At 33.5% G+C, this 14691-nt stretch overlaps 1 protein-coding gene across 2 annotated transcripts; it reads right to left on the reverse strand.

Moving 5' to 3' along the window:
• Window positions 1–573: 573 nt before the first annotated feature.
• Window positions 574–5804, reverse strand: LOC103568438 (polycomb group protein Pc). 2 transcript variants are annotated; one of them, XM_014444557.2, is made up of 4 exons: window positions 4179–5793; window positions 2664–2831; window positions 2118–2585; window positions 574–2047 (listed from the first exon to the last, which is right to left on the reverse strand). In XM_014444557.2, the coding sequence occupies exons 1-4, from the start codon at window positions 4236–4238 to the stop codon at window positions 1289–1291; spliced, it is 1455 nt and encodes a 484-aa protein (XP_014300043.1). In that variant the 5' UTR covers window positions 4239–5793; the 3' UTR covers window positions 574–1288. The 2 variants fall into 2 exon arrangements, with proteins under 2 accessions (XP_014300043.1, XP_008543515.1); XM_008545293.3 differs by having other exon boundaries at window positions 2118–2831; window positions 4179–5804.
• Window positions 5805–14691: the final 8887 nt, after the last annotated feature.

Below are 14691 nucleotides of genomic sequence, written 5' to 3' on the forward strand. Positions count from 1 at the left end.
CGTTGAAAATATTGGTCGTATAAAAAAATCATACGAGACATTTTTTTTTTTAAATTAAATTTCCTACAACTTTTGTTTGAAAACTTTTTTTATAAGACCGATATTTTCACCGTAATACCAAACATTCTAACCATTCATTCGAAATTAAGGCAAAAATCTTGTCCCTAGTAACATAAAGAAAAAAATCTACAATATTGTTTTTATTTTTTTCTTTCTCACACCGTTATAACAACTGAACAAAAAGAAAGTGAACATTACATGATCCCGTAATTGACAGACAATCAAAAATGTTTTGATTTTTTTTAACATCAATCACAAAAAAAAAAAAAAAGAAAAGAAAAATATGCACATTTAGAAAACTAAAAAAACTACATGTGCACTTTTTTCAAATATTTTTTTTTTAATTTATTATTTAAAAAAAAAATCAAAAAATTATTAGTCGGCTAACTTTACTATCGTAATATTACAATGGAAAAAAAAACATAACGTGATTAAAAGAAATATTTGTTAATTCTCTATACTTTATATTTATGTCCCCTCATTTAAAAAAAAAAAAAAAAAAAAAAAAAAAAAAAAAAAAAAAAACTAACAAACTTTAATAAAACTGCAAAACCAACTTACTTTAAAAAAAATTTACAAACGATAACTGCCTTTTCAACATCAAGCGGGTACAGTTTAAATTTCAACAAAAAAAGCCATCGGTAATCGTTAGCATGCACTTTGCTAACTTACCCGAACGTTATTTCCCATTAATGAATAAATCTATTAATTAAAGTAATAAAAATGAAACAATTTACGTTACGTCATTCTTCTTAACAGCCAAATAAACTAAAGAATATTACCTTTAAGTTTATAATTTAAAAAGAATTACGTCGAATAATTTACCCGTTTAAATTAAATAATAACTGCGCAATAATGACGATAAAAATATAATTTACAATAATAATATTAATAGTAATTAATAATTATTTTAAAAATTAAGATATTAATTTACCAGATCACCCGCAATCTAAAGACTATCAAGCCTACTCATATATACAAAGCTCTGTTTTATGACCAATTTTGTTTTCCATAAACCAGACCATATAAAATAATTATTTACTTTTTTTTTGTTTATATCTGGCCACATATTTGTTAAAATACTTAAATCAATTGACAAAAAAAAATATATATATATATATATTATCATAGCCGTTACTTTGTTCAATGATCAAGTATATTTGTGTGAAAATAATTTATATTTACAATAAGACTGTATCTTTATATATATTTTTTAAATTATTTATATTTAATAAATATCGCTCTTAGGATCTCGTTCACGAAAGAATCCTTTTTCAGTCTTGCATTCCCTGATAGTGACGGTTTTAAGATTAACCGTCACGTCAGTAATAAATACCTGATCAGCAACGGGGTTTCTCGCGTGCCAGTAATCAGTACCTGGACTACTCAATGGAATATACAAATCTGATTTTATTATTTCCGGTTGCTTTATATTCATACTATTGTTATTATTATTATTATTATTATTATTTATACTACTAATATTATTATTATTATTATTATTGTTGCTGGTATTATTATTATTGTTATTATTCGTATTATTATTATTATTATTATTATTATTATTATTATTATTATTAATACTAGTATTTATATTATTATTATTATTATTATTATTATTATTGTGACCATGATGACCATTAACAATAGGCGTTAACCTGTTGTTGTTGGTATACGCATCAGTAGGACTCGGAGATTTGTGTCCATTGGCACCATTAGCAACAGTACCATTAGACTTATCTGTTTTTTCAAGCGGCCTCTTCTTCGGTTTGTGCTCGACTTGCTCTAGAGGAGTGTCTATTCTTGGTGATAGCGGGGCAGGTTGTGCCCGAGGTAGTGAAGGTGGTGGCCCGTGAGGAACATCAGCCTCTGGTCGTTTTTTATCCTGTACAGCTGGTGCTGGAGTAGTTGGTACTGCTGGTAGAGGCTCTTCGGGTGTTGATTTTACACTCGAAGACGAGGGTCTTCTGCCGTTTAATTTGTGATTCTAAAAAGTCATTAATAAATATTAGAGTGCTGTAAAAAATAGCTGGTATAAATAACAATATAACGCTCACGTGATAAGGTGTTGAATTAGATTTAATAGGAAGTAGCCTTGGTATTTTGTTTGCTGGTGGTGGTGGACTCCCGCCTCCGCTGCTTGGACTGGTCGTGATGGTGACACCGATTTTACCTGATTCCTTACTCAATACCTCGGCTTTCCTCTTGGTACCAGCGGGCTCTCTTCTTGGTAACAATGGAATGTCAACGCTGCTATTAGAACTGTCGGAATCAACGCCAAAGGATGACGCTGCTGCGGCTGCTGACAACAATTTTGGTGGTGATGGCGACTCATGACCATCAAGTGAACTAGGTAATGTATCATCATCAGCAGTAGCAGCAGCAACAGCGGTTGTTACTGAATTTAAACGACGTGGTGCTGCTATTACTGCCGAAGTACTACCAGTTTCATCTTGACTATCCTCACCGGCTCTTTCATCACCACCAGGTTCCTCTTCAACCACGAGATTTGCCAAAACCTGATCCTGTTGATGTAAAGTAGTCACGTTGGTACTTGTTTCTTTTTCATCTATTTCATCATCCAACAAAGAGCAGTATCTTACGTTGTATCTTGTGTCACGCCTTCTGGGTCTTCTTGTAACAACGTCGCCTCCCCTTTGACTCTCTTCGTAAAGCTCTATCAGCCTTACATCCAATATATTTTCTTCTGGCTCCCATGTATTGTATTTTTTACTCCATCCCTTCCATTTGACAAAGTACTCTATCTTACCCTGGAATCAAAATATTTCATTTCTCATTTAATAGTATCTAATAAACATTTTTTAATTTACAATTATGAAAGGTAAGAAAGCCTAATATCTGATCAGGAAACTAGCACCCGATCACTCATATATTTGTATATCTATATTTACTAAATTTGACTAAATATAGATGAGTGTAAATGTAGCTGACAATTGGCAAGTTTTAAATTTTAGTCAGTAAAGATAAAAAAATTCGTGTTTAGATGAATGCGAAATCCATACGCGCATTTTTTTAAATTTCAGTATTTCAATGCATTTATTTGAAATTTGTATGTCTACTACATTGACACTCATAAATATAGATATACAAATATATGGAGTGATCGAATGCTGTCTTTTATCTTACTTGAAGATCGGAATGTTTTTCACACGAAAAAAAAATGGGAAGTAAAATCTATGATCCTGAAGTTGACAGAATTAATAATTTTCGGATTTATTTTCAACAACTTGATTTTAAAAATAAAATAAACTATAAAAATGCACATGTAGAAAATTAAAAAAGCTGTAGGTGCAATTTTTCAAAATATTTTTTTTTACAATTTATCGTTTTGAAAAAAAAGTTATTAGACGTCGGCTAACTTCAGAATCAAATAATCTACTTGATAACTAGAATTTTTAAATGATTTGCATACAGATACTGGTATGTCAGTTAAAATTTGAGACCACCGAGCTCCGGAAGTACCTTTTAAGAAGTTGAATAAATTTTTTCATTTTCATTGTGGGAAAAACATTCCGATTTCTTGGTAAATTTCAAATAATAATTAATAAATTTAAAGAAATAAAAAAATGATCTTTAAATTAGTTGACAATTAACAATTTTCGGATTTTTTATTCAAAAAATCAATTACATAAAATATAAAAAAAATGCACATGTAGGAAATTTCAAAAACTACAGGCGCAATTTTTTGAAATCTTTTTTTTTGAATTTATCATTTTAAAAAAATCCAAAAATTATTAGACGTCAGCTAACTTAAATTTCATATAAAAAAAAACATCCTATCATATTCTCATGCCATAAATCGTATGATGTAACGCTTGTGGTCTGGCCCAGACTTTTTTCTGTCATCCGCGAATCTAGTTATGGAACGAAGCTAAATAAGAATAAAAAAAAACCTCTCCGTTAGCATTTAACGAGTCAAGTTGTAGATTCTCGAGTGCAATATTCCACAAGAAGGGGAATACACTCGAGGAGGTATTCCATTTGCTCCTGATAATCTGCTGGTGGGGATTATGAAACTACAAGCAGATTAAAAAAAACACGAGCAAACATCCTGCCTGCTGCTGCCATCTACTGCCAACAATAAAAATTATTCTTACCCGCTTTTCTCTCTTCTTGGTGATCCGTTCAGCGGCATAAACCCTGTCTCCTAGATCCATTTTGATAAATATACTTTATATATATTATTTGCCAAACGATTATTACTCCTTAAACTTTTTCTAGACTGTTTATCCGTAAATCAAAAATACTAAACTCTCACAAACGTCACATCGACGTAACACTCTTCTGTGAATTTACATATCCAATAATTAAATCCACACATTTGATAAATCTAATCACTATTAATTGTAACACCATATGTATATGAAACTATTTATTACCCACACACACAATCGCGTAATCCAAGTGAGTATGTATGCACTGAGGGTCATGAACTAAAACCAAAACACAATAAATTTGTTTATTTATGTTTAAAAAAACTGTCACTGCACGAAATTCAAAATTCGTAATTAAATTTAAATTTAATTAAACACGTGCGGTTAGTTACCTATAGATAATACTTAATAAACATAATTTAAATGTTTTTTGCACTGGCCTCAGCTCGTGCCGCACCACCGGGGCCAATGATTAGAGAGAGCGGCTATTTCACCAGTGAGACGACTGCGTCGTCCTCGTCGTCGTAACGGTTAATGTTTTCAGGATGGTGTGTAGTAGTTGTTGTAGTTATTGCTGAAGTAGCAGCAGTATCAGGAGCAATAGTATTTGCTGAAATAGTAGTAGTATTTTTAATAAAAAGACTACCAGTGGTAAGACCGGCGAGAACAACCAGAGGTGGACACGCACGTCCCATCGGAGTTTAATTAACGCGGCACTGGTGCGCGTTGTCGAAAATCCAATCCGCGTGTGTTCACGCCAAATGTTTTAACTCCACTTTACTACTAATTTAAGTAAGTAGTTTATGACAGCTTTTTTTTTTTAAACTTTCACATAGATCGTGGCTGGAAAATTTTACTCTTTTTTTTAGTTTTTATTTTTTTATATTTAGTTGTAGTATGATAAAAAATGCCGAGCAAGTAACACCTGATGGTAAATAGTATTGATATGAGCTGGAGGTGCTGCACTCTATTGACAGTTTAGTTTAGTCTTGTGACGTCAGAGTAACAGCTTCCCCTTGTCTCGTAAACACCAAACATGGCCGATGGATAAATACACTAGGTACGTTGCGATCCCGTGTTAAGTAATTATTAGCTGGCAAATAAATTTTAAAAAATATTTATGCGCAAGTAGTTAATGATAGTCGGTTGCAGACTTGTAGTTCGATAGTAAATCGCTGGTGTCTTGATAAAATTTGAATTTAAATTTAAAAACGGAGCGATATTAATATGCGTCTAGTTAACACTGCGGTTCACGGCGGACTGGTCTTGGATTCTGCCCGACTCCCCTCGCAAACTCGTTGGACTCGCCCGACCCGGTTGCGTGGGGATGTAATGTAAGAGGGATTGGGGATACGCTCGGGGGGCTAGACAAAGACCGACACGAGTGTAAGAGGAGCAAGTGGTGGGACAAAGGCGTGTTAGAGGGGTGAAACGACGGACGAGGATGTGATGCCAGTAGTTTCAGTAGGAGTGGTAGTGGTGGGTAATAAGTGATAGAAGAAAAGAGACGGAGATGTAGAAGGAGATAGCCGATGCTCGGGTGTTGAAGAGAGAGAGACAAAGGGTCTACCGGCTACCCGAAGTCCCCTTGTGTGTGAGAGCAACCGCTGATGTTGCGAGGTTGCCAAGTTTTAGTCGATAGTCCCACCAAATGTCACCAGACTACTCGCAACGATAATCATACATGCTATATTGTGATATATGTACAGTATATATTGGAAATAAACCAAAATAGGTATGTATGTTATTTAGTTCAGTATGTGAGAGTTTAACGCTGACGTTTCTGCTCTCTGTAATTTAAATTTTGAATCTTTGGGTTTATCCTTTGCAAGCCGATCAATCGAATCACACACATGTATGTACACAAGTATATTTACTTGTAGCGCGTGCACGCACACAAAGTTACGCGGCCGTTGAATTTAAAGATCCGGCAACACCGCGTATCCTCAACCGTGAGTCTGCAGTGTTCTGTCACACTCACTCACACTGTGAGAGACAGCAAGAGTATTACCCACACTCAGACACATCCGTGTATTTATGTGAGTGTACCGTCAAGACCAACACTTTGAGGATTGAGAACAGATACACACGTACACATTTATGTGTAACTGAGCAACACACTTTATTGAGTACACTACTCACGTATGTACGTACATACACAGACGAACTGTGGTAACCTCCACGATAAACACTGCAGTGCGACGAGGCCGTGGTACAATACGCGACTTTCGTTTAACAGTAAATAAAATAAACTGTGAGACGGTACCGCGTTAAGGTAGACCGCTCAATCAGGTCGTATGTGACACTTGTACGTATATCACATTTACTTACTCACTCACTCACTCTGTAAACTTAAATTTAATCCCAAGAGCCTGCACGAGTGGTATAACTGCGCGCGCGCGACCGTAACGAGAAATCCCTTTAACCAAACTCAACTTGGATTTTCTCTCGTATTCTATACGGACAGAAACTCAACGCGTGTAACCTCAACGGATCCCGAAACGAGAGTGTCCTCAGTACCGACCAACGTCCCGTTCTTCCGTCCTTTGGCATAAATACTTAAATAAAAACCAGCTGCTGGAGTTTTCATTGGCTGTACAGGCTCATTGCCCCGCCAATTTACCCCCACTTTGTGGGTTTAAACCAATTAGAGCTGAGCGACAACCCACGGCGTCTCTTCGCCGTAGCTGCGAGTGGGCGTTGACGGTTTTCAACAGACACTAGAGCGTTCCGAGCGCTGTACTCTTCCCCGTTCTCCCTTTGATGACCTCGTCGTCCTCGACATCAACCCTACAAATTCATTCCCGCTCTCTTCACTCCACTTCACTTCGCTTCGTTGCTCACTGTATATAGTACGTATATAACACACAACACAAGACCCGAATAACAACGGAGTTGTGTGCCACAGGTCTGGTTTGTGCTCTGGCGCAACGTTTTAACGTATGTCGTATCGGCTCGAGGGTTCTGTCGGCCTCGGGCGCTCTCTGCGGGAGGGGAACTTGTATAACGTATATATACACATATATATATATATATATATATACATTTTTATGTATATATGTATGTATGTATGTATGTATATATATATGATGCTGAACAAGAGTAAAAGAGAAAGACACGATCATGACAGAGCAAGAGAAGGGAGCTTTCCCCTCTTCCGACTGTCGGTATTGAAATATCCTGGCCCCGGAGCCTCGTGCGACGATGCCGCTTCTCTCTACAACACTACGCAGTTGATTTCGTCTCTGTTGCGCTCCCTTTTCCCCAATACCCCGGCTACAGACAGCTCTCTCGTTAGCCGTTTTTTTTTCTTTCATTATTTTTTATTTTTTTCACCTCTCCCAAGAGTGTTGGGGTTCGCGTCTCGTATACTCTCCATGAAAGGCTTCTACCTTATACTATATATGTACTACAATATATACTGGGATATTTCTACTGTGTACGATCCTTTGGATTCTGCCTGCCCCTCTTCCTAAATGCAATATCCCACCAGCGTCGTTTACAACCGTTTTAGTATCTCATCCCGCCTGTTTTTCTTCTGGTCTCTTGTACCTCCTACTCTTTTCTTCGAGATCTTTCGGCAGATTCTCTTCTCTGTATTCCTGTCTTACCTTCCCGATGGACAATCAATCGTTTTATCAACCAGCCAGAGCCAATTTAACCCTCGTCTTCCTCGTCTCTTATCCATTCTTCAGAACATGTTTTAGATTTACTAGAACCATTTAAGTGTTGAATATTTTTTAATAAAAGCTCTTGTTGACCAACTAAGAGTAATGTTACATAACAATACCTGAGCTGAGTAATTCTAATGGATGATGTAAATTTTTCAGCATATGCTTCTTATTCTTTTGAGTCAGTTATTTATAAAAGATATTGCGTGACCTCAAGGACCACATCACGAATCACGTACCGTGAAATAATCACGACTCAATAATCGGCCTTCGAAAATATATATAGATACATACATACAAATATATATGTATTTGCCATTTCTTTAAGTGATTTCTTCGAACTGACACTACACCACTACTCTGTTGATGTCAGCATAAAATTACGAGAATGCCGTTGCTTTATAACCTGACTTTGAAAGAAAAAAAAATACTGAGTGTTTTTGCGCGTTATCGTATTTTTTTTTTCGTATATATTATCTTACATTCCAATACCTTTTTCGTTAGTTCTTTTATATAAATACGTTTAAGTATGTAATGCATATATATGCATATATGTCTTACAGTAACCATTCTAGTTAATATATATGTAGTTGTGTAAAAAGTACGTGCAAAACATTACAATACATAATTATCTAGACGAATTAACAACTACAGTCATCTGATGTCTGTGCAGAGAATGCTCGAGTGAGTATAGTGTCGATGACGTTCTTAAAATAGCACAGTAAATTGCCGAACATCCGAATCGTCACGCAACAATAGACGCCAAGACCACTGTATGCTCGATGAATAGTCTGCAGAAAATCTTATTCGCGGTTGAGATAATCTGAACCTTATTATATTCGATATATTTGCGATGTACTAATTTTACTTTTAAAACATTAAGTAAAAATAGTATCTCTGGACTGAACAAAACGTATTTAAAAATTTAAATTAAACGGTTGAGGATAAAAGGTCAATTGAGTTCGATCGTGGATTTATAGATCAGAGCTGATGGAATATCTCATGATTTTGTAAATGATGCGTACAAACTTCCAACAATGAAGGATTTACAGGGAGTGGCTTTTTAGATTTCGTAACTTGTGTATATGATAAATATATGATCTTTATCATGACATTTTTTTATCATAAAATATATTTGGTATTGTAGTTACAATTTGTGTTTCTTTTTCTCAATTGAATCGTTTTTGTCATTTATAACTTTTATTCTGATGTAGGAATGACGCGAAAGTACTGGATGTGTTTTCAAAAATCTTTTAATACTTGTGGATAAGCAAAGAAATGAGATGAGTTTACTGTGAACTTGTAAATATATATGGATGTATATGTTGTGAATGTTGATGAGAGGGAACAGAAGAAAAAAAGGGACGCGCGCACATGTAGTTTGGTTGCTACGGCGCTAGTATTTGAATATAATCATTTCTTCAGCCAAAACGACCATGTTGTTTCTCAACAACTACTGAAGATATTGATGTAATTTTTTTTACAAATTATTCTAAACCATTTGTCATGCTTAACTATGAAATTTCAAATTCATAGCCCGAGTCGTTTTTAAAATATTTCACATTGAAAGTTAGCGTTAATGCTCTCTTTCTTTAAAAGATTCGACTAACAGATTCAATCTTTTCATTTAGATTATTCGATTTAAGTTTATGATTATGTATCGTTGAATACATTTACATGCTATAATTAATAAGTATATTTAAATGGATCCAATCAATATTTATTTGAATGTATGGTACCCGCGGGTAATAAGGCCTGTCGGTCATAAGGCTTAAGTGACAGAAATTGATATTTAAAATAATCGCCTCCGCTAAACCCGAGTCAAAATATAATTCCAGATTTTGGCCTCAACAGTGGATTTTGGACTCATTTCGGTCTCATTCGGCAGTTTTTGTTGAATAAGTCTCAATTTAGCCTCAACAGCTTAGCTAATTGATTAAGTCTCATTTTGCCCTCAACGTGAATATCATTATATGAGGACAAAATCCGTTAAAAATGGGGACTTAGAAATAATTTTAGCTTCATTTATTATTGAAGGCAAAATGAATTTGAAATGGGACTTTGAAAAAATTATGTTTCATTTTTAGATGAGAATAAACTGTTAGAATTTTAACTTAGTAAACGCTAAAATGAGACTTAATCAATTAGTTAAGCTGTTGAGGCTAAATTGAGACTTATCCAACAAAAACTGCCGAATGAGACCGAAATGGATCTAAAATCCACTGTTGAGGTCAAAATCCGGAATTATTTTTCGACTCGGGCTTTTTTAAAATGAATCAGTAATAAATTCTGCAAATCATCTCCAACTCCTAAGTATGATTTAATCAGTGGTATATATACTTGGGACTATTTATTCAGTTAATATTCACTGATTGGAGTACTTTTTACTGATTCATTTTCAGAGAGTCCAATATTGGTGTTGCGACCACAATTTTTTTTCCGTGTAAAATATTAAGTTATTTTTATTTGTATCTCGGTTAATCAATATTAATAAATAATTTAAGGCTTTTTAGAATTTTATCTCTTTTATTTTTTTACAATTATCAAATGTATCGTCTTTATCGAACACAGACTTTTTTAATTTTACACGAGCTGGCTTTTATTTATACATTATTGATTACTTCGTCAATATCAGTTTTATATTAGTTCATAATTCTAATTCTTTTATGGTTTACTTTTAATGGATCGATGACAAAAATTATTTATAAATCTATGTTTTCACAACTATTAAATTTTCATTACTGTAATTTCTTACTGTTTATTACGGTGAACAGACATAATTTATGACAAAGAATACATTCTCAGAACATGGGTCATCCGTTGCTTAGGACATAAAATCAAAAATAAGCTTTTGCTTTGTACCCTGTATGATCAAGGTCCGTCTAACTTACAGTAACTTTATATGCATGGGCTACATGTAAAACCCAATTGTTTAAATATTAACAACTTTGACAAAATCAATGTTTTTACAAAGTTAACGTTTCAAGTATTTGTATACAATACAGGATTTTTACTACCAAAGAAACTGTAAAGTTTATGAGTATAGAACGGTTATAATATAGGCATACGCAGTATTACGTAGTATACTGCATACAAAAACCACACCCAAACGTCTGGATGGGTAATCATAAAATTGGCGATCCTACTACTTTCGCGTCGGATTTTGGAAGCCATAATTTTAGGTGCATGATAGTTTACGAACATAATATTCAAGTTTTTACTATATTAGAAACACGAATCGTTTGAGAAAGCTGTAGAATATAATAATACGTTCGTATGGGAAATATATCGCGTCACTAATTCCAAAAGAGCTTATATTTTTATACACCCTTTTGGCTTTAGTCATTAAGTTTAAAGCCAAAAAGGTATGTCATTTTTTTTATTGCTAATAATACACTATAGACTTTTTTTATTTTATTTAAAGTCGCCCTAAGGGGCATCAGCGACTAATTAACTGTTGGGTGTGGAACGTTGGGACAGTGGAATATTTGTGATTTCGGCGTTGGAACAAACTTAAGGTAAATAGGCCTCACGCTTTTGTGAAAAATTCAGATTTGCACTCACTGAGATTCGAACCCACGGTGCCTGGCCGATTGAACTTGTCCGAACGAACTAAAATCATATACACTTTAGACAGTGCAGCCAGAAGCCCGCGGTTAGTTGTAGACTTATTCTAAAGCTGAAAATTTTTTTTTTCAATTTTTAGTTTCAAAATATGTCTAAAAAACGATTGGCAATAAAAAAAATAATATGCTCTCTAAACCTGAAGTAGTGAACTATCACTTATTCACAGTGTATGTTCACTATTTGCCACAGCTAAAAGTCGACCACTTGGAATTAGTGTATATACACTCATTTACCCAGTGAAATGATGTACTTCTGAAAACAGGGAAATTCACTGTAGTTATTAGTAGTAAATAATTCTAATGATAATTACATATTAAAAAGTAAAGTTTTAAATCTACTGAGTAAAAAGTAAAATTTTCACTATTTATATATGAAATTCACTTTTTCCCAGTGAATTAGTTGATCACTAGGAAAAATAGTGAAAAATGAACTATTTCAAGTTTAAAGAGTAAAGCTCTATCGTGATGGTATAAAATTTTGTGATGTGTTTTGATAAAAATACTTTGATTCAGAGTTTTATATTTACCGTCAGATCTGAAAAACAGATTCAACTAATTAAACACCACGTAAGCAATATAGCTTACTTCTAATACCTGTAATATATATATGTATCATAAAAATTATTCATTGTCAATTAGCAGATTGTAGTTTGAGTAAAAAAAAAAAATAAAAATATTTGTATATTTATAAATCTGACGATTGTCTCAATTGTTTAAATTTAATTTCAAAATTGAACACTTTCTTCAATAAGTATGAGCAATCATCGTTATTTTTAGCCAAAAATTTTAATGTTTTGTCTATTAAAAAACAATTAAAATGATAGATAAAAATAATGGTCAGTGAAGTAGTAAAAATTTTATAAATATACATATATATGTGTATATATTTCCAAATTTAGAACTACTATACCGTCAATTAGTTTTTATTACTTTTTCTTTCCTGTAAATTTGGAAATTATCCTAAGTAAATAACAGTGGTGACAGCTTTCTTTGTTTAATGAATCCCTGCGCGTTTACTATAACCAGTATAGACTTGTTACAAGGGTATTTGTATATTAGGCTGACGAAATTTTGGCCTTAAAGTCTGTGTATATAAATTTCTGCTGTCCTTGTTCAGTACACAAAAGAATTTTCTTTCAAACTTGAAAACTTCTGTGGGTTATAAAAATTTAAGTCAGTAAATCGTTTGTTCAAATTTTCTTGGATTTAACTCAAGAAAAAATACTAAGAATATTATTAAGAAGAAAGTTTTATTGTATAAAATGACCGTATTTCAATAGTAAGATTTTTTTCTTAGTTGAAAAATTTCCAAATACTAAGGAGATTTATTTGGTTTCAGTCTGAGTTAGTATTTTCGTATTTATGATAAAAACTTCTTATGTATAAGGAAGAATCTTATTTAATACTTTTATATTCTGAGATATAATATCAAGTTTAGAATTTCATAGGTGCACTTATAATGCATGTATACATATTTTTTTTTTTGGGTAAACCTTCAAAAATATAAAACTATCGGTTTTCGTATAATTTTCGATCTCGTATTTCTACAGATTTTTACATCTTGAGTTTATATGTCTGTAAACTAAAGTTTTGATAAAAAACGATGGGCCAATAGCTTTCAAACCAAAAAATAAACTTTGAAAAAAATCACAAATGTTGGTTTTGTGCAATTTTTTTTTACATAAACATCAGATTCAACTCAAAATATTTTTATATTTCAAACGTTAAACTCAGTGAATACACTATATATAATCAGATATTGAAAAAAATTTTTTTTATATTTAATGTAGAGTCGCGTGGGGCAAGTGTGCGCAAACCCATTTATTTCCGACTAAAATGAATGAGTTTATGCATACTTGCCTAGACGTACTGACCAAATAATTTTTTCAATCAGTTCTGAAAATTATTATAAGTAGTGAATGGATAAAAAAATCTCTATACATGAGTTATAGAATGTTTTAAGTCTCAAAGCGGTTCAATGAACTGAAGAGAGAACCAAACCTACTTTCACAAGTTGACTAAACTAAATTGAAAATGTACTGTCAATCTTGCCAAGCAGAATTTCTTGTTTGTTAATTATTAGGCGTCATGTGCTTAAAATAGCTCTGAAACGTTTAGTACAATTAAATTTTTTTTATATTTGTGCTGTGAGCTCAAAGGCGTTATTTTTGAACTGATAACTATGGTTATAGTGTTTTATCTCTTTTATACTTTTTTTTAAGAGAGGACACAATCAAAATGATTTCTTAAAATATTGATTAATCCCATTTCAAATCAATAATGCAATTCGACGAATGAAAAAAAAAAAGATTGAAATGATAAATTCGATTCGTTGATAAGGATTACCATTGCAATTAGCAATTCCGAAGGTTATTGTTACTGAATAATAATCGCCGAGCTTCGAAGTTTTCCCATAGATCGGTCGATGCCTGGTTTGCAATGGTTGGCCAATAAATGGCCAATAAATGGCTAATTATACTGGCCCGTGCATGGTGAATTATTGGCAGCCGTCTTTTTGCTTATAAATGGCGCACAATTAACCGCCGTTCGCTGGCCAACGGTTTAATCGAGTGATTTTGACACCAAGCTTTGGCCGATGATTGGTTGCTACGATTGGTTAATTCTTGCGACTGCCATGCTTGGCATACCGTTATCATCCGATTTTTAACCGATCTTCGGCCGACACAGAAAAAAATAGGCGCTGCAACAGAATGCCGTCCTGTCGCTGCAACAGGATTCTGTCTTGTTAATGAAATAGGATTTTCATGTTGCAGCAACAAGACACGTCTTGTAGGAGCAACAGGATTTTCATGTTTTAGCAACAAGATGTTTCCTGTTGCTGTCACATGAAAATCCTGTTTCATTAACAAGACGAAATCTTGTTGCAGCGACAGGGCGGCGTCCTGTTGCAGCCCCTATTTTTTTTTTCCGTAGATGCTTGAAAATTGTCAGCCATTCACGATCCAGTAATGGGTCTGATATATATTAAAATTTACGTTATTTTCATTATTGTGGTTTGTATACTACACAGCAAAGTAATAATTACATTACTTCCCGCCGAGCATAGTAATAACAGCGTGACATTTCTTTCCGTGTATCAAAAAGAATTTGTAATGGTATTGTTTTAATATTGTTTGAATAACACGACTATTATCGTCA

Source organism: Microplitis demolitor, chromosome 2 (genome assembly GCF_026212275.2).
Source record: "Microplitis demolitor isolate Queensland-Clemson2020A chromosome 2, iyMicDemo2.1a, whole genome shotgun sequence".
Classification (NCBI taxonomy): Eukaryota; Metazoa; Arthropoda; class Insecta; order Hymenoptera; family Braconidae; genus Microplitis; species Microplitis demolitor.